This window comes from Sturnira hondurensis, unplaced genomic scaffold (genome assembly GCF_014824575.4).
Source record: "Sturnira hondurensis isolate 20B ecotype Veracruz unplaced genomic scaffold, ASM1482457v3 Scaffold0007378, whole genome shotgun sequence".
Taxonomy (NCBI): Eukaryota; Metazoa; Chordata; class Mammalia; order Chiroptera; family Phyllostomidae; genus Sturnira; species Sturnira hondurensis.
Genome location: NW_028080009.1, coordinates 140,346 through 167,144, shown reverse-complemented (window position 1 = coordinate 167,144; position 26,799 = coordinate 140,346). Strand labels below are relative to the sequence as shown.

Below are 26,799 nucleotides of genomic sequence, written 5' to 3'. Positions count from 1 at the left end.
TTCTGGATCATGATTTCATTCTTAGTAAATAGTTTAGGACATGAACATGAGATAAGCTTAACTAATAGTTATAGGATTAAATTAAAATTCCAAGTATTCAGGCAAGCTCTAGAATGTGCCATTAAAATTCACATTCTTATTATTCATTGAAATATTCTGCTAGAATAATTTGCAAAAGGAATAAAACACAGTGATTGAGTGCCCAGCTGATGTAGGTGCTAGAACAAATTGAGGCATTAACTTCCCAAGTGTACCATTAGGTGGCATTGTTCTTAAATTCTGCTCTGTTTTTTTGTTTCCACTCCTATGAATTTAACTTTCATTTCTCTTCCTTTTCTTGTGGGGAGCTCCTCCACGGAGAGCTGAACTCTGGCTTGGTGAGTGAATCTTGACCAGTCCTACACCTGATCTTCTCCACTGTGTTTAGACTCCTGTACTTCTCCTGAAGGTAAGTGGGCCAGTTTCTGAGGAGAAAAAGAGGAGGCTTTGAGGAAACATTGAATGTGTTTGGTGTCTGTAATGGTGGTTCTGAGCTGCTCTCTCTGCTTGTGTGTGTTTTTGCTGAAGTGGCAGAAGGTGAACCTGGAATCTTGGTGATAAGTGACCTTTAAAGAAGGAAGGTTTAGAAGGGCAGAGTCTTATTTGTTTCTTGGAGGGACCATTATTTCCCCAGGCTGTGTTACCTTCATCTTCTTCTTGTTCTGTAGTTTTTACTTTCTACCTTGTCAATTTGAAACAGAATACTCTCCCCCACCCACACATGCTTCCAGGCAGATAATCCCTTCATCTTTTTCTCCAGTGAAGTCTGTTTGATGGAGCCCTGTTTTCCTTCTTCATAAAGCAAAAGCTCTCGGAAGGGCCAGCTGAAATGAGAGCCCCTATCTGAATGCATGTGTGAGAGACAGGGTCTCAGGGACTTGCCAGGAATCACCCCTTTTGTTGCTGTTGTTGTATTCTTGTCCTGGTAACTTTTGGGAAGCTGTGCACAATCTCCCTGATAAATGCTTAGCCCTTTGGCAAGCCTGATGAGAGAGCCTGGATGATCAGGTTGCTGCCAATCTCTGTAACTCTCATGTGGTCACTCGTGTCTCTGGGGACCAGGCACAAAGAATTTGTTGTCCCCTGAGTGCCATGGCTTATTCTTACCTCAGTGTATCCCATGACCCTCTGATGTTCCTTCCTGTTTTTGCTCATTATCTAAACATACCCTTCTGTTGTTTATTACTTCAGCTCCTAACTCAGTTTTCCCTTGCAGTAAGCTAAGAAATGAATTTGTAATTTTTCTGGAAAAAAAACACCCTCTATTCTATTTCTTAAAACACTAAAAAAATGTAGAGTTGATGTTTAGCTTCAATTGTACAATATCATGATTACACATTTACATAACCGAAAAAGGGATCACTCTGATAATTCTAGTACCCATGTAACATCATATGTAGTTAATACAATTATTGACTCTATTTCCTGTGGTGCACTTTATATCTCCTTGAAAATGTTCTTTGTATCTGAGTCTATTGTTATTCCTAATCATTTATTTTGTTTTTTGTTTTTTTAAATTCTACATACAAGTGAAATCATTTGGTGTTTGTCTTTGTCTATGTGATTTATTTAATTCAGCAAAATATCCTTTAGGTCCATTCATGTTGTTGCAGATAACAAGATTTCACTTATTTTTTTATTTTTTTAAGATTTTATTTATTTATCTTTAGAGGGGAAGGGAGGGAGAAAAGGAGAGAAATATCAATGTATGGTTGCCTCTCGTGAGTCCCCTGCTGGGAATTGGCCTGCAACCCAGGCATGTGCCCTGACTGGGAATTGAACCGCGATCATGTGGTTTGCAGGCCAGCGCTCAATCCACTGAGCTACACCAACCAGGGCAAGATTTCACTCTTTTTTACAGTTGAATTGTGTTTCATTCTATGTATGCATCACTCCTTTATCCATTCATCTTTCAGTAAACACTTTGGTTGCTTTCATATCTTGGCTATTGTAAGTAATTCTACAATAAACATATGGATGTATATGTCTTTTGAATTTAGTGTTTGGGTTTCTTCAAATAAATACACAGAAGTGGAATTGTTGGGTCCTTCATTATCTGTTCTTATAGCATTTATATTTAAGTCTATTTTGTCTGGTAGAAATATTGCTATCACAACTTTTCACTTGTTTTTATTTTCCTTTCAGTCTGTGTGTGTCTTTTCATTTGAAGTGAGTCCCTTGGTAACAGTATATATAAGGGTCAATCACTGTGAGTATGTAATACATTTGCATTCAAAGTAATTATTGATAGATATGTATTTATTGCCATTTTACTATTCATAATTTTTATATTTTTTATTCTGCTTCTTAAAGAAGATGCTTTTATACTTCTTGTAATACTGATTGGGTGGTGATTAACTTCTTTAGCTTTTTTTTTTCTGGGTGGCTCTTTACCTGATCTTCAATTCTAAAAAATATTTTTGCTGGGTAAAATAAGAATGAATGTAGACTTTTGCTTTTCATCAGTATGAAATTTCCATGCCAGTCTCTTCTGGCCAAGAAAGTTTCTGTTGATATATCAGCTGACAGTCTTATGGGAGCACCCCTCTTCTAGTTAACTGACTGCATTTCTCTTGTTCCTTCAAGATTCTCTATTTGTCCTTAACATTTGGCATTTTAATTATGATGTGTCTTGGTGTGGGCCTTTTGGGGCACATTTTGTTTTAGAGTCTGTGAGCTCCTGGATTTGTATGTTGAGTTTCTTCACCAGGTTAGGAAATTTTTCAGCCATTATTTTTTCAAGTATGTTTTCAATTTCTTTCTCTTTTCTGGCTCTCCAATTATGCAAATGTTGTTATCCTTGAAGTTGTCCCAGAGACTCCTTATATGGCACTGTCCTAATTTTTTAGAGGTTTTTTTTTTTTTTGCTGTTTCGATTGGGTGTTTCCTGCTTTTTTATTTTCCAAATCACTAATTTCATTCTCTGCTTCATCTACTCTACTATTGATTTCCTGTATGCATTCTTTATTTTACTTAATGTATTCTTCATTTCTGACTGGGTCTTTTTTAGGTTTTCTATCTCCTTTTTTTAATGTGTCTTACCTCTTTAAGTTCTCACTGAGATCATCTATTCTTCCCCTAAACTCATTGAGAGACCTTATAACCAGTATTTTGAACTCTGCATCTAGTATATTGCTTGTTCATTTTGTTTAGTTCTTTTTGTGGAGTTTTGTTCTGTTCTTTTATCTGTGATATGTTTTCTTGTTTCCTCATTACAATTGCCTCCACGTGTGTGTTTCTATGTATTAGACAGAGCTGCTACATCTCTCCAGCTTGGTAGAGTGGCCTCATAGAGTAGAAGTACTGTAGGACCTAGTGGCTTAGCTTCCTCTGTCACCTGAGCTGAGTATACTAGGTGCACCTACCGTGTGGGTTGTGTACTTACTCCTGTTGTAGTTGAGCCTTAATGATGTTGGAACATCAGAGGATGGGATTATAAGCCCATAGGATGGGAGGACTGGCTGTGACTACTGTGAAGAATTTGCTATGCTGGGGACACCCCATTAGCCGGACATTTTTCAGCAGGGCTCAGGTACCCACTGGGTGCATCCTTGAATGTGTTGCTTGTGGAGGTGGTTGGTTGGTGCTTCAGCATGATCTGAAGCTGTCCATTGGGTATACTGTCTCTGGGGCCTCTTGGCAGGTACTGGCCAAGATCAGCTGCCACCTGTGCCCTGCAGTGGGCCATCTGGCATGAGCTACAAGGAGATCTGCAGATGACTGGTACGTGTGCTGGACTGGAGGTACCTGAGAAAGTCCAAATTGTGAACCAAAGCCAGGTGATGCTTTTACCAGGACTGTGTCATCTTCACAAGTGGTACAGGGTACACAGAAGTCAGATGTTGCTCATTGGAGCAGTTTCAGGAAAGTCTGTGGCATGAGCCATACAGATTGTTTCTATGGAAATGCCTCTCAGGTTGGGTGGGGCCAAAAGTTGTTTTGGGTGGGGTTTCAGGGAATTGCTGGGGCTGGATGAACAGTGTTAGCCACATTTGTGGATACTCAGATATGATACCCATCTGCCAGCTCTGTGAGGTAAGGGCACAGCAAAGTAACAGCAGCTTCTGCCAGCACTTCTGTTTGGGAAAAATCTTCTCCTTCTCCCTTTGTCCTGAAAGAAAGGCAATTCATTTCCTCCTCATATGTCCCTGGCACATTTGGAGCTGCTGTCCCCACACTAGTGCTCAGAGGTAGTGAGTTCAAATAAGTTTGTGCATGGGCCCTTTTAAGAGGAGGAGCCTGGGACTTCAGGAACCTCCATCTCAATCAGCCAATATCTCCTCTGCTATTCACAACCAGAAGTTATGGGGAATTCCTGGTACTGGAAGCCTGGGCTGAAGGTTCTGGTGTAGGACTAACACCCCCAGTTCCTCAGAAGGGACCTCTGAAGCTGAGATTTCCTCTAAATTTTTATCTGCCACATGTGGGTGTGGGACCAGCCCATTCTGCATCTCCACCCCTAGTACCAGTCTCCATGTGGCTGCTTCTTTATAGTCTTAGTTATTGAACTTCTGTTCACTTAGATTTCAGGCAATTCTGAATGATGGTAGTTCTGTAGTTTAGTTTTAATTTTTATGCCACTGTGGGAGGTGTGAGCACCATGTATGCCTTCACTGCCATCTGGACTAAAAGTGGAAAGAACTCCATGTTAATTTCACCTTTGATCATTTTGTACCTTGATATTTCTTTTACACATGTTTTGATGTGTATTTTCTTTTTCTCCTCCTTTTAGAACTTGGGAGTCTGTGCCCTATACATGTACCATGTCCATATCTGATCTACATTAATTGGCTCCTTAGGGGTTATCAGAAGTCCCAAATACAGGAGAAAATAAATGTTTATAAATATTGAACATATTTTATTAAAATCACAAGAACGAGTGCATATACCTGTGGTATAAACTGTATTAACTTATATTGAACCTACAATAAATATTAAGTACCTGCAAAAGTTGTATCTCCAGGCATGAAAGAGAAGGTAAACATGCAGAAATAGAAAGTTGTTATAAAACAAAATAAAAATTACTATATTATAAATGTAAAAGAATGAAAGAACAATAATCATAAATCAAAAGGGTTACAACAGAACAAGTTATCTACAAACCACTGGTAAAAAGCTTTGCAATTTTGAATAAATTTCAGATTAGGTCTCAGTGTGGGAAGATGATTTTGAGTAGTCTTCAAGGAAATGATGAAACCTGTCCTAAGTGATTGAGAATCATAAAGGTGGCAAGAGTGTGTTATAGGGAAGTTAGGCTGACAGGGTGAAGAAACAGAAGGGGATATGTAATGTAACCTAACTAGACCACGATAAAGTTATTTTCCGACAGGGGGCTGCTCTGTGCACAGGGAAGAACCCCAGAACACATTCTGCTGTTTAGATATCTCATTTACATAGAACATACCTAAATGGAATTCTGGATGGAACTTGGACTTCTAAAGTTTGACCTCCCCTTTGTGGAGGGAAACATAATTATGTTGCTACCTGAATCCGTGTCTCCAGGCTACAGCTCCTTTTGTTCCAATACATACTTTTTATTCTTTGTTACCATCTGAAGTTAATTTTTGTTTGCATTTTTGACTCCATCTTGGGAAGGACAGATAGTCCCTGGGGCTAAGAGACAGGGCCTGCTGGCATGGTTCTTCAGGTGTGCTCTCAGTGATATCTTTTGCAGATACAAGAGGTACTTTATTCCTGTCTTTTAAGAAATATTCCTGTCTTTTAAGAAACATTCAGTCTTTTAAGAAATCAGACTAAGAAAATGTGTGAAATTTTAGTAAGCACTAAAATGAGCGTGAGCAGAATAGGAATGATGGGCCAGGTTCCAAGGGTCACCAGAGTGGAGAGCCCCAGGTATCTAGCAATGGCAAAACTACTGTCTCTTGCACAACCACCTGCTAACTCCTGGAAATAACATTTAGGCCTCAGGTGTGTTTCAGCTTCAGGCCCAGAAAGGCCGCAAGGCCAGGCAGAGCAATGCCATGGAAGACATCCAGACCAGCTACAATGACTAATGACCCCCGTCCTCTAGTGCTGACCAATGCGTTGAAAACTAGACCCTGAGGAGACACATGGAGAAAGCTGATGAATATTCTATTAAGATCCTCCCCTGAGAATTCAGAAAAAAAGCCCCTAGGACTGAGGACCCAGTGAGGCTCTCTCTCTATGGAGCAAGCCCTGAAGCTTTCCTCACCCCCTTCTTTTCCAGGGCTCTCGCTCTCTCCCCTGAACATGCCTGAACATTTTTTTTCTTTTTCTTTTTTTTTAAATTGTTGTTCAAGTACAGTTTTCTGCCTTTTACTCCCATCCCAGTGCCCCCACCCCCAGTTTTCCCCACCTCCCTCCCGTTTCCACCCTGAACCTTTCTTTCACCTCTCAAGGCACATTTCTCTCTCCTCTCTCTCTCCCCGCTTAATCTCCAAGGGCCCTACTTTTGCCTCTGTAACTTGTTTCTTGAGCCATTTCTCCTATGGTTCCCTTCTTCTACCTCTGTGATTTTCTAAGTAAATTTTTTTTTATAATTTGAGTCTTAGCTCTGAATGCTTCTCTTAACCAGAACTCAAGTACCGAGGTTGCTGAACCAAGGTCCAGTCTGACTCCATTGGTTAAAAACTGATGCCATTCTTGGCACTTACAAAACTACCATTGTTTATGCAAGCCTAGTAATTAATTACAAAGAACCAATTACCTTGTAATAGCCCATGAACACAACTTCCAGGGGCCGAAAAGAAGTATAGTAAGTTATGAGTTACATGTTACTTATGACAATTAAGGTCTATGATAACTGGCATTTAAAGGCTATGCAAAGTCTCTGTAGTCCAAATGTATTTTACACATTTGTTCATTTTTACTGTCTGTGATGTTGCCTTACAAGGTAGCCAAACTTCCACTTTATTGTAACCCTGTAGGTGCCCCTGGCCCCAATCCTCTGAAAAACAACAACAGCAAAAACCAGCCTACTAGATGAATAAGCCAATATTACCTTTGCAGGAATAAAGAATCCAGACCTGATGTTGATCCTTTGTTCCCACATTATCTAACTCCCCTCCTGCCTTTTTACCTAATGGTATGTCTCACTCTCTCATCCCCTGCTCTCCGTTTCTTTTATCTCCTTGTCCTAAAAGCTGTCATCCTCTCTCCCTTGGGCAACAGTGCATGCATCCTACTCGCCTTCCCAACTCCACTGTCAAAGCAAAAATGTCAAAACTTGGAAAGGGTTTTTTTAAAAATGTATTTGAGCCAAACAGAGGATATGCCTGGAAGCAACAGACTGAAAAAAATACTTCCTAGAAAGGCAGTTGTCAGCTTCTTTTACATGTTTGGAATTAAGCAGGATAGTAAGGAATATTACGCCAAAGTTGGCAAAAGAAAGGCAGGAATTACTGGATAGTTAAGATTATATGCTCTCTTGAGGGTGGTCACACTTCTGAGAAGTCTGAAAATGAGACATTTTGAAGGTGTGCTAAGCCTAAGTGAACAGAAACTGTGCGTTTATTTAGGCAAAGATAATTTACGCACAGAAAGTTTGCTTAAGGCAAAGATAATCTTTTGAGTAAAGAAGTTATGTGCCTGGGGGTGATATACCCAGTCACCCCCAGTTAGAGGTTTATGATCAGATCTCCCTATGAAGTAACTATCCATAGAACCTCTCTTTCATCTACTACAACTAACATTGTGCAGCCCACAAAGTGCAGAGCCAATCATGTTCTCTGTGTTCTCTGGTGGGAAAATATGGATAATATCTTTTGCTCCTGGAAAGAGTACCTAAATGTTACATATTGGGAAAACGCCATATATCATGGTCACTACAGGCTCGTGTGGTATCAAAGGCCCCGCAGTTGTGTGCATACCAGCCATACTAGCATTTACAAACTAAGACAAGGTGATATATATCTTCCACAAACATTTCCTCTACCTAATACTTTTTTTCTCTCCCTCAGTTTTTCATCTTTTTCATTGGTCAATTCAACTTTTATGTTTTCAAGTTGGAATTATTGGACAACCCTTTATCTGCCCCCATTATTGGATTTCCCAACAGAATGCACAGCTCTCTTTCAGTGTTTTTCACATCATTTCATTTGCACATATGTATGACTGATTGTCTAATTTACTATTTATTTTCAGGTGAATGTCAAGATCCTCGTGGTTTAAGCCCTCTGTTTAGACTCATTGTGGTGTTTATGAATACTAGCCCAGTTATTAGCGTGTAATTCATTGTCAGTGATTGACACGTGCACTGACAAGCAGTGTCCATGGTGTCATGGATGAGACGTGAGACAAGTTCACACTGACTACCGAGTCCTGTGGAGGAAAAGGGCCATCAAGGCTACTCCCTCAAGGGAGGAGAGCCTTGGAACAGCCTCGCCACCCTCTCAAGGGGAGAGCAGCTTGGAGCAGCCAGGCAACTCTCTCCAAGGGAGAGAGAGTGCCCCAACCCTTGCCTAGTCAGGCTTTTATTGGGATTTTTGCACAGGAGTTCAGGTATAGCTTATTAATCATTGTCAAGCAGTAAACAGTAGGTAGTACACAAAGAACCATTAGGGTTTCTTCTAAATCAGGTCCTCTCAGCTAAAAGGCTATAGAACTTTGAGAACATAAACTCTTCTTCTGCTTGGGCCTTTATCATCTAACTAAAAGCATTCTTAAACAAAGCAGGTCTCACAGGGTTTCACATATTCCTTCTCAGGCCTAATTACTCAGCTCCCAGGGAGCTGCCATTACCAGCACAAGGCTTGCACTGCCTTTCCCGTCATAGGGTCATAGGTTTTTAGGCTTAAGTGGATTAGAGCCAGGAAGCACTTCTCCCAGACAGAAACGGGAACTCAGGCTATGTCAGAATAGCGGGGGTGGGGGGTGATGGAATGAGGGTCCATCACTCCCTCTTTGTTGCAGCCCCCTGACTCCTTCCTTGATGGCCTCCCAAGTGATCGTGTCTGGCCTAGGTTGCCGCTCCTCTGAGGGGTCTCACCTGTCTCTGACCATCGACCATACTTTGGGGGCACAGAGATGAAACAGGGGCAGCATCTGCTGCCAGAGACAAGCCTTGTCTCCTCAGTGGCTCGCATTCCACAGGTCGTACACTCAGCCTTGAACGGTTACAATTCCTGAAACCAGGCAGGGCGGTCCCCAACAAGTGATAATTTGTTGAATGATGTTTCCTAGTATTTGGAGACTTTTTTCTCAAGACTGACATTAATTTCATCTGTGTTTCTCTGTTTTTAGATGTGTGACTGAATCCTATGAGTATATTTGTACCATCTCCTTTCTTACCATCCACATACATACACACATTTTATCTCCTATAAATGTCCTTGGCATACTTCCAGGACAAGCTGAAATTTCACTCTTTATAAGCACAAGACTCCCCAAAACCTCCTAGCTGGTCTGTATCCCTTCATTACTACCCCTCTTCCCATTTGGGTATTAATTGGATCAGTGAGGTTACCTCAGTTTGTCATTGGTTGATTCAGTGGAGTAGGAACAGATCTCCGGAGGGAGATCCCAAATATTAGTTTCATTTCAACACTCTGTATTGAAGGTAATGATTTTCTTTTTTTTAATTTTATTTTTCTAATTTTTTTTCCAATTTTTTTTATTTAATTATTTTTCAAGTACAGTTTTCTGTCTATTACTCCCATCCCATCCCACCCCCATCCTCCCCCCTCCCTCCCATCTCCACCCTTCTCAGTTGTTGTCCATGTATCCTTTATATAGGTTCCTCTAAATCCCTCCCTTATTTCCCCTGAAATTCCCTCCCCTCTCCCCTCTGGTCACTGTCAGCCTGTTCTCTATTTCAGTGTCTTTGGTTATATTTTGCTTGCTTGTTTGCTTTGTTGTTTAGCTTCCTGTTAGAGGTGAGATCATATGGTATTTGTCCTTCAACACCTGGCTTATTTCACTCAGCATAATGCTTTCCAGTTCCATCCATGCTGTTGCAAAAGGTAGGAGCTCCTTCTTTCTTTCTGCAGCATAAAATTCCATTGTGTATATGTACCATAGTTTTTTGATCCATTCATTTACTGACGGGCACCTAGGTTGCTTCCAACTCTTGGCTATTGTAAATTGTGCTGCTATGAACATTGGGGTGCATAGGTTCTTTGGGATTGGTGTTTTAGGGTTCTTAGGATACAATCCCAGCAGTGGAATTGCTGGGTCAAAAGGCAAGTCCAATTTTAGTTTTCTGAGAAAATTCCATACTGTTTTCCATAATGGTTGTACCAGTCTGCAATCCCACCAACAGTGGACCAGAGTCCCCTTTTCCCCACACCCTCTCCAACATTTGTTGTTTATTGCTTTGTTTATGATAGCCATTCTCACCGGTGTAAAGTGGTATCTCATTGTAGTTTTAATTTGCATCTCTCTGATAGCTAGTGATATTGAGCATCTTTTCATGTGTCTCTGGATCCTCTGTATGTCCTCCTTGCAGAAGTGTCTGTTCAAGTCCTTTCCCCATTTTTTAATTGGGTTAGTTGTCTTCTTAGAGTGAAGTCGTGTGAGTTCTTTGTATATTTTGGAGATTAAACCTTTGTCTGAGGTATCATTGGCAAATATGTTTTCCCATACAGTTGGTTGTCTTTTTATTTTAATGCTGTTTTCTTTAGCTGCGCAGAAGCTTTTTATTTTGATGAGATCCCATTTGTTTATTCTTTCCTTTATAGTCCTTGCTCTAGGGGACATATCAGTAAAAATGTTGCTGCGTGAAATATCTGAGATTTTCCTGCCAATGTTCTCCTCTAGGACTTTAATGGTGTCATGGCTTATATTTAAGTCTTTTATCCACCTTGAATTTATTTTGGTGTATGATGTAAGTTGGTGCTCGAGTTTCATTTTTTTGCATGTAGCTGTCCAGTTCTCCCAACACCATTTGTTGAAGAGGCTATCTTTACCCCATTTTATGATACTGCCCCCTTTGTCGAATATTAATTGACTGTAGAGATTTGGGTTTATTTCTGGGTTCTCTATTCTGTTCCATTGGTCTATGTGCCTGTTTTTATGCCAGTACCAGGCTGTTTTGATTACAGTGGCCTTGTAATACAGTTTGATATCAGGTATTGTGATCCCTCCTACTTTGTTCTTCTTTCTTAACATTGCAGCTGCTATTCGGGGTCTTTTATGGTTCCATATAAATTTTTGAAGTGTTTGTTCTATGTCTGTGAAATATGCCATTGGTACTTTAATAGGTATTGCATTGAATCTGTAAATTGCTTTGGGTAGTATGGACATTTTGATGATGTTAATTCTTCCAATCCATGAACACGGTATACGTCTCCATTTGTTTGTGTCTTCCTTGATTTCTGTCTTCAGTGTTGTGTAATTTTCTGCATACAGGTCTTTAACCTCCTTGGTTAGATTTATTCCCAGATATTTTATTTTTCTTTTTGCTATATCGAATGGGATTTTTTTCTTGATTTCTGCTTCTGCTGATTCATTGTTAGTATACAGAAATGCCTTTGATTTCTGGATATTGACTTTGTATCCCGCTGTTTTGCCAAATTCATTTATTAGTTCCAGCAGTTTTTTGGTAGAGTCTATAGGATTTTCCATGTACACTATCATGTCATCTGCAAACAGTGACAGTTTTGTTTCCTCCTTTCCGATTTGGATGCCTTTTATTTCCTTTTCTTGTCTGATCGCTGTGGCTAGAACTTCCAATACTATATTAAATAGAAGTGGTGAAAGTGGACAACCTTGTCTTGTTCCTGATCTTAGTGGAAAAGCTTTCAGTTTTTGCCCATTGAGTATGATGTTGGCTGTAGGTCTTTCATATATGACCTTTATTATGTTGAGGAATGCTCCCTCTATTCCCACTTTGCTGAGTACCTTTATCATAAATGGGCGTTGTACCTTATCAAAAGCTTTTTCTGCATCTATTGATATAACCATGTGGTTTTTGTCCTTGCTTTTGTTTATGTGGTGTATTGCATTTACTGATTTGCGGTCTAATTTTTTTATTTAATTATTTTTCAAGTACAGTTTTCTGTCTATTACTCCCATCCCATCCCACCCCCATGCTCCCCCTCCCTCCCATTTCCACCCTTCTCAGTTGTTCTTAATGCACTTACTATTTCTATATATACATCTGATAAAGAGTTTACTTTGTCTATGTGTGCAAACATATCTTCACATAGTATGTCATAATAATAAGAGAAGTTGTAAATGTGCAATAAGTGATGACAATGGTTAAACTGTAAACAAGCAAATGAAAGCAGGTCTTTCTGATAAACAAACCTGTCAGGAGAATGAGTCCTACTGATATCGGGGATAGCACTGCCCGCTGAGAGAAGAGCTGATATAAAGACAGGAAGCATGAGTGGCTTGGTGCTTTTATGATCCAGGGTGTGCATGACTTAGGAAAGAAGAATCAAGAGAGATGGAGAATCACACAAGCACTTTGGTAGAAAAAGTGTCGGGTCATTGGTTTTTTTTTTTCAGTAAAATAATTAAAATAACAACAATTTCATATATAAAGTTATAATTTGTCATTTGAGATGATTCAGAAATTAAGTGTTTGAAATTTTTATGCAAAACCTTTATAACTAGGTTTCCAAATTTTTTCATTGTTTCTATTATTTTATTCTCTTCAATCTTGGTCACTGTCCACTTTGATTCTAAACAATTATCATGATTTACTCCTATTTCTCTTACTCTGCTCCCTTTTAAACTTTGACACAAAGTCAGGATCTGTGAGCAAGAGAAGCTTTGGACATCAGGACAAGTAGGAGAAGGGGAGCAGCTGCGATGGCTTCAGGAATCCTGGTGAACATGAAGGAGGAGGTGACCTGCCCCATCTGCCTGGAGCTCCTGACAGAACCCCTGAGCCTGGACTGTGGGCATACCTTCTGCCAAGCTTGTATCACTGCAAACATCAAAGAGTCCATAGTCAGTGGAGGAGAGAGCAGCTGCCCTGTGTGCCGAATCAGGTACCAGCCTGGGAACCTGCGGCCTAATCGGCATGTGGCCAACATAGTGGAGATGCTTCAAAAGGTCAAGTTCAGCCCAGAGGAGGAGCAAAAGACAGAGCTCTGTGAGCGCCATGGAGAGAAACTCCTGCTCTTCTGTAAGGAGGATGGGAAGTTTATTTGCTGGCTTTGCGAGAGGTCTCAAGAGCACCGAGATCACCACACTCTCCTCACAGAGGAGGTTGCCCAGGAGTACAAGGTAACAGACCAGGGTGGAGGAAAGACAGGGCAGAAAATAGAACTTGATGGGAAATCTCTACTTTGCATTTGGCTCTAATTACCTTGCCAATGTATTGTTGAGGCCTGTGATCACATTTCTCCCTATGCTCATCTTCCAAGGCCAGAAGGACTTTTTGTGCATTCCACACAATTACAAAATGATGTGGAGACTCAAAACCAGAAGTCAATATTTTCATAGCTTGTGCTAATAAGTGGAGGTTTAGTGTCTAAGAAAAGCTGTTGTTGCCCCTTTGAACAGGAGGGGTAAGTGGGCAACTGGGTGGATTCATGCCTAAGTTCTCTCCTTACTACTGGATCAGGTGTCTTCTTTGAGGACACAGAGAATCAGTCTTCTCCCGACATGGGAATGGTAATTTCTATCACCTGAGTCTTAGAGAAAATATTCAGACATCAGGTTTCCTTTAAGTCACAGATTCTAAATGTTGTTTCATAGTTACTGTATACTATAGTTTCTTCAAAGATTGGCCTGATTTTTTCCCTTTTGTCCTCTATTTTGATGCTGAAAAAGCCCATAGCTTGACACTGATGTGGTTCCTCTTCACAGGAGAGACTCCAGGCAGCTCTGGACAGGCTGAGGGCTGAACAGCAGAAAGTTAAGGAGTTTGGCGCTGACATCAGAGAAGAGAGAATTTCCTGGGAGGTAGGAGGAGACTGTTCTTGAGGGAGTTAGACAAGGATCTGGGTAGATCTCAGTCCCAAGGAGCTCCCTTCCTTCTGTTCCCTGACAGTCGGTATGTCCAGAGTTATTGATTAATCATTCTTTATCCTTTTCCTGAGAGAAATTGTGACTGAAAGTGAACCTGTCACAAATTAACACAGGTAATTGTAAGTTAGTGATTCTCATAGAGAGCCTCTCTGGTAAGGAGAGCTAGTGACTTCTCTGTTCATTTTTGTCATTATTTTGAGCCTTTAACTCTTCCAGGGGAAAACAATTGCCAATGTCTCATGGCTCTGTCCTCTGGTTCTCAGTGTTAGGCTGAGGATGAGGGTCAGGAGTAATGCAGGAGACCTGACAGTCTTGCACAGCTATGTGAAAGCTGAGCCACACCCAGGGTCGCATTGTGGTGTGGGGTTGGCCTGAATAATGCAAATCAAAGGCTAATATTTTAGAATGTGATTAAGAGAAAGTAATAGGAAATATTAGTTTTTATAGGAAATATAGCCTCCCCAAGCATTGCTCCTCTGCTTTTATCTCCCTTCCCTGTGAGAACTTCTGAATCAAATACTTTTTCTGGCTCCCAGTCTCTGTCTAATTGCCTGAGTTCCTCTCTGTCTTTCTCATTCCTGAAGAATCAAATAAAAAGTGAGATCCAAAGTGCCCAAGATTGTTTTAAAAAAATGAGAGACATACTGTGCAGCAAGGAGCAAGAAGAAGTGGGAAAGCTGGAGAAGGAAAAGAGAGATATTCTCCATGACCTGGAACAGTCTGAGAGTGAGCAGGTCCAGCAGAGCCTGTTGTTGAGAGATCTCATCTCTGAGCTGGAGCATCGGTTGCAGGGGTCAACAATGAAGATGCTGCAGGTAAGACTAGGGAAGAAGCCTCAGCATCTGAACTTGAAGAAAGTGAAGACAAAGTTTCCTGCACTGCTGTGTGGCTGTGCTGTTTCTAGTGGTGACACTGAGGTTCCCATGGTCTTGCAGTGAAATTTTCTTGCATTTCAGAGGTTATAGGAATAACTGTGTGCATGAACAACAAGGAAAAATCTTGTTTTTTCAAATTAATGTATCAATTTCAGCGCAAAATTTTGATGATGGATAAAAGGTCCATTGTGTTTAATTATATACTATAGGCCCTGTATCTATTATCTAGTATAGAATATTTTTGAGATACCTCTTCATGATGCAAGATTTTTTTCCTTAGAATGAGTTGAGATTTTTCTCCTACTTCTGTGTTTTTCTGAATAAACAATTATTAAGAATTGATATATATTTTTAATTATTCAATACATTCACCATGGAAACCATGTTACTGTGGACTTTCCTTTTTTTGAAAAGTTTAACTTTTTTTACTTGTATTAGGTTTTTTTAAAAAAAAATTTCTTCAGTCAATTTTTTTAATGTTTCATGCAGCAATTAAAGACATTTATTTTAATTTTAACTTTTTAAATTTTAATTGATGTTCAAGTACAGTTTTCTGCCCTTTACCCCCATCCCAGCCCATCCCCCAACCCCCCCTACCTTCCTCCCACCTCCACCTGCCCCTTGTTATTGTCCATGTGTCCTTTATACTAGTTCCTTCAAACCCTTCCCCTCTTTTCCTGAAACTCCCTCCCCTCTCCCCTCTGGTTACTGTCAGCCTGTTCTGAACTTCAGTGTCTTTGGTTATTTTGCCTGTTTGTTTGTTTTGTTGATTAGATTCCTGTTAAAGGTGAGATCATATGGTATTTGTCAATTTTTCATAATGTACATCATTGTAGAAATTTGTCCATTTTAATTTGTCAGATTTGTAAACATGGTGTTAGTCATCATAGTCCCTTAGAATTTCTTTTATTTCTACAGTACTGCAGTAATTTTCTATCTTTTATCCTAATTTCGATGATTTTATTTTATTTTTTGTCAATTTAGTTATGTTTGGCTAAATTTATTGATGTTTTTCAAGAATAAACTATATTGTTTTATTAATTTAACTATTTTTAATCTTTTTATATAATTGATTTTGCTCTTATATAGTTTACTTTGCATGTTTAGATATGTATTCACATGCATGTATGAGTATGTGTATATGTTTTTGTGTGTTGTATGCTTGTGTGCTCATTGTGTTTAGTTTATTGTTCTCTTTATAGTTTCTTAATGTGGTAATTTAGACCACTGATTTGAGAGAATCTTTTTATTTTTATTCAAGTACAGTTGTCTCTATTTTCACCCACCATGCCCCCCACCCCCACCCCATCCATCCCCACATCCCACTCTCTAACCTACCTCCTTTGGCTTTGTCCATGTGTCCTTTATACATGTTCCTTGATGGCCTTTCCCTTATTATCCTTTATTAGCCCACTCCCCACTTCTCTTTGGTTACTGTCAGTTTGTTCTTTATTTCAGTGTCTCTGGTTGTATTTTGCTTGTTTGTTTTGTTGATTATGTTCCAATTATAGGTGAGATAATATGGTATTTCTCTTTCACCATATGGCTTATTTCACTTAGCATAATTCTCTCCATTCCGTCCATGCTGTTGTGAAGGGTAGGAGCTCCTTCTTTCTTTCTGCTGTATTCCGCTGTGTAAATGTGCCACGGTTTTTTGATCCACTCATTTACTGATGAGCACTTAGGTTACTTCCAACCCTTGGCTATTGTATATTATGCTGCTATGAACATTGGGGTGCATATGATCTTTCCTGTTATAGTTTCTAATATATAAATGCATTTAAAAATTATATTCCCCACTTTTGATTTATTTACTTTTTAAATTTAATTTACTTATTTTCAGATTTCCTTTTTGATTACTTTATTGACTCTTGGGATATTTGAAACTCTTGTTTAATTTACAAACACTTGGTGTAAACTTATTCTGCTGTGTCTCATATTTAGTTTCTCTCTAATCAGAAAACGTATTTTAGGATTTGAATCTATTAAATGTATTGATGCATGTTTATTGCTTAAAATATTGCATGTCCAAAATTATTACATGAATTTAACTTTAAAAGTTTGTTGTACATTCATTGAGTGACAGATAAACCTGGTTCATATGGTTTGACATGTCATCTACATTCTTGATGGTTTCTTTACTTATGTTTTAAAACTTTTTATTGTATTTTTCTATTACCATTTACCCTCTTTATATATATATAGAGGGTATATGAAAAAATCATAGAGGGCATATATAGAGGGTATTTGAAAAAAATCAAATATATATATATTTGATTTTTTTCTTCTTGTTTTTAAGTTCCTTTAACATTTACTGTAATACTGTTTGGTGGTGATGAACTCCTTCAGCTTTTTCTTCTCTAAGAAGCTATTTACATCTCCTTGAATTCTAAACAATAGCCTAGAAATCTAGGTTGTAGGTCATTGCTTTTCATCGCTTTCAATATTTCATGCCAATCCCTTCTTGCCTGAAAAATTTTCATTGAGAACTGAGTTGATAGTCTTATGGGAGCCCCCTTAGAGATAACTAACTGCTTTTCAGATTCTCTCTTTTTGGTCTTCATTTCTCATGATGGCTTTTAATACTTTCTATCTCATTTTTTTATGTTTCCAATATCTTTGTTGAAGTTCTCACTGAGATCATTTATTCTTCTCCTAAGTTCAGTGAACATCCTTATTAACCAAAGTTTAGAATTCTCTATCTGGTAGATTGCTTGCCTCAATTTTGTTTATATATTTTTCTGAAGTTTTGTCTTGATCTTTCATTTGGGACATGTTTCTTTGTGTCATCATTTTGGCTGCCTCCCCGTGGTTATTTCTATGTATTATGTATATCTGCCAAGTCTCCTCATCTTGACAGAATGGCCTTATGTAGTAAGTGTCCTTTGCAGTATCCCTGTTCATCTGAACTGTGTGCTCCAGGGGTTTCACTTGTGTGGGTTGTGTGTCTCTACTGTTGTAGGTGAGCTTGATTACTGTTGGCAAATTGGTGGGTGGAATTGACCCTCAGGCTGAGTGGCTGTGAGGAATGGCATTGGCTATAGTGAATAAGCTTTTGTGACGGTGATGACTCAGTGGAGTGGGATTCACTTTAGCAGGGCTCTAAAGCCTGCTGAATCTGCCCTTCTTTGAGTGTGTCATTTTTGGTGCTAGTTGGGTGGTGCACTGGTATGTTCTGAAGCTGGCCACCAGGTTTTTTGGCTTGGGGACTTAGAGGGACTCTGGTGAAGGCCAAGGTCAGCCACTGCCTATGTGTGGCCCAGTGCCACCTGGTACAGACTACAAGGAGATGTGGGGTTGGTGTTTGCCTGTTCTGGGCTTGCAGATGCCTTGAAGAGGTGCTGTGGTTAACCAAGGTCAGATGCTACTATTGTCTGTCTGCAGCTGCTTAGCAAGAATTAAAGGGCATCTGAAGTCAGCCACTGCTTGTTTGCTGTTTGTGGACCCTTAAGAAGTTTTAGGAAAGTTAGAGTGTTGGCTGGTAGGTGTCCCTGTATGTCTGAAAGAGATTTGGCCAGAGGTTTTAATTGTGTTTGGTGGAGTGTCAGAGAATCACTAGAATGGAGCAAGAGTGGTGTTAGCCAGGTTAATGAGGACTCAGATTTGGCACTGACCTGGGCCTGCAGGCCGTGTGCGGGCAGGGCTCAACCAGAGAAAAATGGCACCGGTTGGTACTTTAGTCCCTGGGAGGGTTTCCCATCCAGCCCTCCACCTGAAGCCAGACAATTCAGTTTCTCTCTGAATGTCTCTGGCCTTTGCAAGATTCTTCCCGTACTCTGGGGCATAGGACAAGTGTTTGTGAGGGAATCATCCTGTGCTAGGGCCCTTTAAAGAGACACCTGGTTTGCATCAACCCTCTATCACATGTGGACTGAGACTGCTGATTTTCACAGTCAGATCATGTGGGGACTCCTCTTGGTAGTTCTGTCTCAGCTTGCTGTGGGGCTGGGACTCCTCATTCCTCAGTAGGACCTCTGCAGCTAAGATATTTCTCTCGCTTCATAACCTCCACATGTGGGTGTGATACCAGCCAGTTTAGTCTCTGCCCCTCCTACCACTCTTGAGGTGGCTTCTTCTTTATATCTTTAGATATAGGAGTTCTGCTCAGCTTGTCTTTGTGTGGTTGCTGGAGGAGATGAGCACAGCATCTACCTACTGCACCATTTAAATGAAAATTCATCTTTTTAGTTTTGCCATATTTGTATCTTTGAACCCAAAACACATGTTTTATATAGCAATAATTGTAATTGCTTTTTATCTAGTCTGACAACCTCTGCTTTTTAATAGGTGGATTAAGACAATAACATTTAATACAATCATTGATATAGCCCTATTTAATTTATATTGTTATTTTCTTCTACATGTTGCCTGCTGTTTTAATTGTGCTCTTTCTCCTTGACAAGCTTCTTTTGAGTTAAACAGATATTTTTAGTACAAAATTTTAAGTTTTACTATTTTCTACTTTTGTGGTGTTTGCTTTTCTATTTACAACATGTGTCCTATTTTCTCATAATCTACTTCAGATTAATACTAAATTAATTCCAACAAAATATGGATACTAGCCTCTAACATTGCTTTATATTCTTCTAGCAGCAACACAGTGATGGTTTAACATGGGCATTTGATCCAGTGCAGGCCAGTGCCATTAGGGCCTTGGAATTTGATGTAACTGGGAAGACAAGTTCTATTTTTTTTCAGGAATTTATTAGAGGAGACACATGTTTTCTTCATGAACTGAGGATAAAGTCAATATAGAAGCATACATAGAATTGGAGAAAGACAGAGACCAGATCTTGATGACAATGTTGGAGCTTCAAAACTAAGCTTTGATTGAAGTCACAACTGTCCCCCAAATTCCTTTTCTCTAGTTCATCCATTTTTAATTGTTTTTGTAATACACAACAACAAAGCCCTAACACAGAGAGCAAAGTAAATTTTTGTGTATAGACCTGTAAGTTGGCCTGCTTTTTGGTGTCATGAAAGAAGTTAGCCTGAGATAAAAAGAACAAATATATTAGAACTTATGTGTTCAAACAAATAAATGAGTGATGGTAAGCTCATTCAGATGACTAAAAACTGTTAACGGTGTGGACTAAACTGGCTTGGTAGAGAGTGAAATGTAGGTAAGCATTGTAATGTTGAGGACAGTGACTCAGTGGATCTTGGTAACATAGAAAAAGGGGTGTAAAGGAGGAGGCAATTTGGTTGGTGAAGCATAAGGTACATATGAGACATCCTAAGTTACTGGTTTCTGTGGCTTCTTTTCTAGGGAATATATTAACCTGCATTTAAGAGACAAAACTGAGTAAAAATAAAGGCTTGGAAATCAATTGCCCATGTGTGTTTTTAATTTAGGGAGTGAATGAGGTCAATTATAGATATTGTATAAAATGAGCAGAGACTTGAGAAAAGCCTACATTAATACATTTTTTTTGCTAGTACCCTTAGCAGAAGTCAAGTTCTTGAGGAACACTATAATTGCTCATCTTTGTTTCTCCCATTTATGGCATAATGCTTGACAAATAATAGTACATCACTTTATATTCACATTGAATAATTAACAGTCCATGAATTATTCAAATCATCTTAAGGGGAGTCTTATGAACATGGGGAAAATATTGTGGACCTGATGTTTTTCTCCAAGTAAGTCTTATCGCCAAGTACTGGAAGATCATGTTGTGCTTCCACAAGGGTCAAAATTCTTTTTAAATGGTAGGAAACCTGGCAACTTTAACTGAGCCTTCTGCAATAATTGACCTGGGTGTTTTCTTTAATTTTTGGCTCACACTGGGACCATATCTATTCCCATCATATCACAGGGTGGTGGGGATGAGTTGAAGCTTTGTAAATGAGGAGGCTTATTACTTATTGACTTATGTTTTCTTTTCCCTTTAGGATGTGAATGGCATCTTGGAAAGGTATGTGTGGGAGACCAGAGATGAACCTTTTGTGCTATCAAATAAGGTTTAAAGCCATTAAAGTTATTTGGTGAGGTTTTAAGTATATTTTATTGATTATTTTATTACATTTGTCCATTTTTTTCTCCCCTTTATCTTCCTTACCATGACTCCCCTCCCTCAGCATTCCCCCGCCTTAGCTCATGTCAATGGGTTGTACATGTAAGTTCTTTGACTTCTCCATTTCCTATACTATTCTTGATCTCCCTCTGTCTATTTATGTGTCTACAGTTATGCTTCTTAATCCCCGTACATTTCCTCCCATTCTCCCCCCTTACCCTCTCCACTGATAACCCTCCGTGTGGTCTCCACTTCCGTGATTCTATTTCTGTTCTAGCTGTTTACTTAGTTTGTTTTTTGGTGGGGGGGAGTTCAATTGTTGATAGTTGTGAGTTTGTTGTCACTTTACTGTCATAGTTTCTGGTTCACAGCCCATGCTCAATCCACTGAGCTACACCAGCCAGGGCTTTTACTGTCATAATTTTTATCTTCTTTTTCTTAAATAAGACCCTTTAGCATTTCATGTAATAAGGGCTCAGTGATGATGAACTCCTTTAACTTCACCTTACCTGGGAAGCACTTTATCTGCCCTTTAATTTTAAATCACAGCTTTGCTGGGTAGAGTAATATAGGTTGTAGGTCCTTGCTTTTCATGACTTTGAATACTTCTTTCCAGCCCCTCCTTACCTATAAGGTTTCTTTTGAGAAAGCAGCTGACAGTTTTATGGCAACTCCCTTGTGGGTAACTGACTGTCTCCCTTCCTCTTGCTGCTTTGAAGATTCTCTCCTTATCTTTAATCTTGGGTAATTTAATTATGATGTGTCTTGGTGTGTCTTTCCTTGGGTCCAACTTCTCTGGGATTCTCTGTGTTTTCCTAGACTAGCATGTCTAGTTCCTTTGCCAGATTGGGGAAGTTTTTCTTTATTATCTTTTCAAATAAGTTTTTAATTTCTCCTCTTCTCCTTCTGGCACCCCTATGATTCAGATGTGGGAATATATAAGAGCTTCTTAGTCTCTCCTCATTTTTCTGAGTTCTTATTTCCTCGTTCTATGCTGGCTGAATGTTTATTTCTTCATTTTGTTCCAAATTGTTGATTTGAGTCCCAGTTTCTTTCCCTTTGCAGTTGGTTCCCTGTATATTTTTCTTTATTTCACTTTGTATAGTCTTCACTTCTTCCATACTGTCATTTCTGTAAGCATCCTGATTACCAGTGTTTTGAACTCTGCATCTGATAAGTTGGCTCTCTACTCGTTGCTTAGTTCTTATCCTGAGGTTTTGATGTGTTCTTTCATTTGGGCCATATTTCTTTGTCTCAGTCCACCATTTACATTGAAAGGGGAGGAGCCTTAGGTTTTTGCCAGAGCAAGGCAACCCACTTCACTGCATTGTGGTGCTCTATGTGGGGTAGGGGTCAGAGAGGGAACATTGTCACTTGCTTGGTTCTCGCTCCACTCTCAGTCACTTCCCTCACTTCCTACAAGCAGATTGTGCTGATTCCTGGGTAGGCAGGCTTGAGTACATTCTAAGGTCCCATGGGCCCCTCCAATGGACTCTCCTGTGAGACTGGGAGTTTCTCCTGATGCTGCAACCTTTACAGGTTTTTACAGCCAGGGGTTTAGAAGCTTTAGCTTCTTATACTGGAACCCTGGGTTATGCAATCTGTCTCACTCCCCAGTTGTTCCTTCTGGCTTACCTGCACGTGAATGTGGAGTATCTTAGTCTGCCATCTCCCACCTTTTCACCTGTCGTCACTGCCCCATCTTCCCATCTTTGCCCCTCTTGCCAGTCTGGATGAGTGTTTCTTCTTTAACTCCTTGGTTGTCAGGCTTCCACACAGTTCAATTCTCTGGAACGTCTGGTTGTTTTTTGTTTTTAAATTGTTTGTTATTCCTTCTTTTGGTTATGTGAGGAAGAAAAACACATTTACCTGTGCCTCCACCTTGGCCAGAAGCCCTAAAGTTATTTGGTGTATAATTAGAGTAAAATATTGCTAAAGGGAGAAAAATCTGGGTGCAGTTTTACCTTAAATTTATGTTCACATATTATGGTTTGCATGTTATATAACTGTTGAGACTGGAGAAGATTCTATGGTAGAGAATGTAGGTTGGGGAAGTTCCAGAGTTTGTGACAGCAGCACTTAGGGATGAGATGTTGCAGTATCAGATCCATGTGATTTTGGAAACTTTGCTCACCCAGTGTGCCTGTATTCAACTGAGTATTTCATAGTTGCTTGATTTATACTGGGTAAGTTATGTCCTCTTTATCTGCCAAATACCCAGAATTGGAGACAAGTCTTTTATATTTAAGTTTCTGTTCTGGGAATAGGAGAGTTGTAGTCCTTCTACATGGTTCTCTTTATTTTTTCAAAAACAGACCTCAATCACAATGAATATTTTGGTCCTGGTGTGAACAATTGATCCCTTTTGATCATGCATTTTTGAAGCCAGAATGAAAGGACTGCACCTTTGTCCTACCTGGCTGCATCAAGCTCTTCAAACCCATGAAATTTAGACCACTATTAGCATGGTATATATAATGTCTTCTTTTCCAAGTATTACAATTTTCCCCAGAAACCCTGAAATGTATTCTTAGGGCCTTTCCACTGGGGAGCAGATTTTAAAGGTCCTGATGCCCTCCAGAGAGTGTTTCCTCACTTGATGTATCTCAAACAACTAGGGGCTAGGTTCCGCAATCTCACCTTTGGGCAATATCCCTATACATCCATTCAGTGACTTTTCGTCACATTATTTTACTTTTACAAACCAAAGTTTCCATTTTAAAAAATAATTTATGTACATTTATATAATTTTAGGAGTTAGAGATATATATGTTAGTTACCATCTTGAAAGGAATAAACCACACTTCTGTGAGGTCAAGGCCTTCCTAAGAACACACAGTGCATACTGAAAAGTTGGACATGAGCACATTCCTTTGGCTACAGATTCAGGTGTCTATTTTTTCCTTTCACAAGTTCTGCATGGAAGGAGGCTTAAGTGCTTAATGGGTTGAATATAAAGAATTCAGTAGTTTTGGAGAGACAAAAAATGTAGGGATCTTTTTTTGTCATCTTAGTAGTCAGACTTTCACTCTGAAGAGGCCAAAACTTCTCTCCAAGGAACAAAGGAAAGTGTTCCGAGTTCCTGACCTGAATGGGATGCTACAAGTGTTCGATGGTAAGGAATGCTGAGCAAGTGGGTGGCTGTGGGATTCTTGTGATGGTGGGAGTTAAAGAGGGAGGAGGGTTCAGTTTCTAGGTATGGATAAAAGACACAAAGGAGGAGGGATATTATGTGCTCATATTTAATGGGGAGAGGCCAGCTGTCCTATTCATCTCTCATTCTGCTGTTTGCTGTCTCACATAGCCCCTAGTCTCTCCCCTCACCTGGAAAAGAAATAGATTCTAGTGCTAACTCCTTTGCTTATATTTAATATTATGTGTTTTTTTTTCATTTCAGAGCTAACAGATGTGCGCCGCTATTGGGGTAAGGAAAAATCACTGTATCATGAAGCCTCTGCCCTCATCCTCTTTCAGAATTTCAAGTTTCTTATTATGTCCCTTGTTTTAAGACCGAGTATCCCTTTCCCACACACACATACACATTATGATTCAGCAGTGTTATACTTATTCCCAAGAGTAAAACTAAGTTCTTCCCAGTTTCTATTCATGTTATTCTCAAGATCCCACTACAATGTCACAAATACAAATATATCATATCCCTCATCCAACCCTGAATTTTTCTACAGATCACATTACCCTGGATCCTCCCAAAGACAGGCGAAACGTTGCCATTTCTGCAGACCTTAAACAAGTGAGATATGAATACCACCGTGAACCACAAGTGCAACATGAAATCTCTTTTATTCTTGGTGTTAACCAAGAAAATCACTTCCATCAGGAAAGCAATAATGGTGTAGTTGGTGTACCATCTATCACATCAGGGAAACATTATTGGGAGGTAGATGTCTCAAACAAACGTACCTGGATCTTGGGGGTGTGTTCTCAGAAATCCCCGACGCTCAATCCGTTATATGAGCTCAAACCATTGAGTGTTGGTAGAAAAGATCGGATGGCTTCATGTTTTACATTTGGTAATTCACTTATAGCCCCAGTCCCTAGAGATGATGGCTATTGGGTTATACAATTAGTAAATGGATGTGCATATAATGCTCTTGCAAAATCTTCCTTCTCTGGTCTCTTCAAAGTAACCCTCAGTCCAACCGTTCCTCCCCGTCGTGTCGGCGTTTTCCTAGACTATGATGCTCGCACCGTCTCATTTTATAACATCACCAACCATGGGTTTCTTATCTATAAATTCTCTTCATGTTCCTTTTCTCAGGAAATGTATCCATATTTCTGTCCTATGACATGTGATGTCCCCATGACACTGTGTTCTCCAAACTCTTAAAGCTCTTATGCTCTCACCCAGTTCCTTGTAGTGCCTATGGCCTGGGGTGCACCTAAGGTGCTGAGCTTTTCTGCACTATTCTCACCAACCTTTTATTGCTGCCTTCCCCTCTGTTTTCACATCAACATCTTTCATTCAACAGACTGTAAAATTTGCCCCGTGTCAAGCATATTTTCCTCAATATCCTGTTTGCACTAGTAAAGGATCTTAATTTACTTTTTCCTGTCATCCCAAATAAAATTACTAATGCCTCAAAAAAAGACTGTATGGCCCTCATGTAATTTTGTGAGAATTAAACAAAAATGTTTCCAATAAATTTCATCATTTTAAGCACATAAGCAATAATCAAATATGCTGTCTCTTCATTTTTTGTTTGCCTCTAACTGTGACTGAAATAAATGATTTTAAGAATACACATTATTGCCTTGGCTAGTGTAGCTCAGTGGATTGAGCACGGGCCTGTGAAGCAAAGGGTTACCAGTTTGATTCCCAGTCAGGGCAAATGCCTGGGTTGCATGCCAGGTCCCCAGTAGGGGACACATGAGAGGCAACCACACATTGATGTTTCTCTCCTACTCTTTCTCCCTCTCTCCCCCTCTCTATAAATATAAAAAAAAAGAATACATATTATTTTACTCTCAACCTTATTGCCCTTATTTTGTTTTAAGAAATAAAATAACTTGGTAAAAGAATTACAAATTTTTTTAAAAAACAGCTAATTGTAAAATAAATGTTTTTACCATTTTTAGCTACCTAGTCTCCACACCCCACCCCATGTTTCTGGAGTAATTCTATTTCATTGAAATAGAATTTATATTAGCTTTGTTTACTCAGTTTTAAAGACTTATTATTCACAGTGATACGATGAATCAGAAGTACAATTGTGGGTTTTTCTAACAATTGTGTCGAGAAGCATTTTGTTGCTCAGGTCAGCCTGACATTTGCAGTGAGTCAAAAATTCTCAAGAACAAAGAGAAAAGTCTGCTCTTCTAATGAGAGGGAATATGGAATATGTTCATTCAGGACTTGGTGGGATCCCAATGTCTACTGGTTTAAATATTAACGTTATCTAAAATATAACCCAGGCATGTGCCCTTACTGAAAATCAAACCAGTGACCTTTCAGTTCACAAGGCAATTCTCAATCCACTGAGCCACACCAGACAGGGCATTTTTTTAAAATAGAGCATTATTTTTTTGGCATGTGTGCTAAGCTAGAAAATGAAACGTAGTCAGTCATACTAAATAATGTAAAAGAAGAAAAAAAGGAGCAAAAGGCAACAAAGAATGTATATGAGGAATATAAAGCAAGTAAAAAACTAAAATATAACATATTTATAATCATATTAAATATTAACAAATAACAAGTGTCGGCAAGAACTCAGAAAAAAGGAACCATTTGGCATTGTTGGTAGGAATGTAGATTGGTGCAGCCACTATGGAAAACAGTATGGAGACTCCTCAAAATATTAAAAATAAAACTACCATATAACCCAGAAGTTCCACTTCTGGATATTTATCCAAAAAAAAATGTAAACACTAATTCAAAAACATACATGTGCTAAAGAACAAAACTGGGACTAATCAAAGCAGGGGGAGGAATAATGGGGGGAAAT

General features: G+C 39.3%; 1 protein-coding gene and 1 long non-coding RNA gene across 6 annotated transcripts; one reads left to right on the top strand and one right to left on the bottom strand.

Annotated features, from left to right (window-relative positions):
• The first annotated feature begins 311 nt into the window (after positions 1 to 311).
• Positions 312 to 25,520, top strand: LOC118990796 (tripartite motif-containing protein 5-like). Of its 5 annotated transcripts, XM_037051566.1 has the most exons (9): positions 317 to 448; positions 3,683 to 3,762; positions 12,714 to 13,197; positions 13,783 to 13,878; positions 14,529 to 14,759; positions 20,715 to 20,737; positions 23,851 to 23,951; positions 24,234 to 24,260; positions 24,523 to 25,520. In XM_037051566.1, the coding sequence occupies exons 3-9, from the start codon at positions 12,778 to 12,780 to the stop codon at positions 25,182 to 25,184; spliced, it is 1,560 nt and encodes a 519-aa protein (XP_036907461.1). In that variant the 5' UTR covers positions 317 to 448; positions 3,683 to 3,762; positions 12,714 to 12,777; the 3' UTR covers positions 25,185 to 25,520. The 5 variants fall into 5 exon arrangements, with proteins under 5 accessions (XP_036907463.1, XP_036907461.1, XP_036907462.1 ...); XM_037051568.1 differs by lacking the exon at positions 3,683 to 3,762 and having other exon boundaries at positions 312 to 377; XM_037051567.1 differs by lacking the exon at positions 3,683 to 3,762 and having other exon boundaries at positions 12,718 to 13,197.
• On the bottom strand, positions 4,166 to 22,487 carry LOC118990797 (uncharacterized). The gene is made up of 3 exons (XR_005067295.1): positions 22,417 to 22,487; positions 9,078 to 9,081; positions 4,166 to 4,176 (listed from the first exon to the last, which is right to left on the bottom strand). It is a non-coding gene; the product is annotated as an uncharacterized LOC118990797 (long non-coding RNA).
• Positions 25,521 to 26,799: the final 1,279 nt, after the last annotated feature.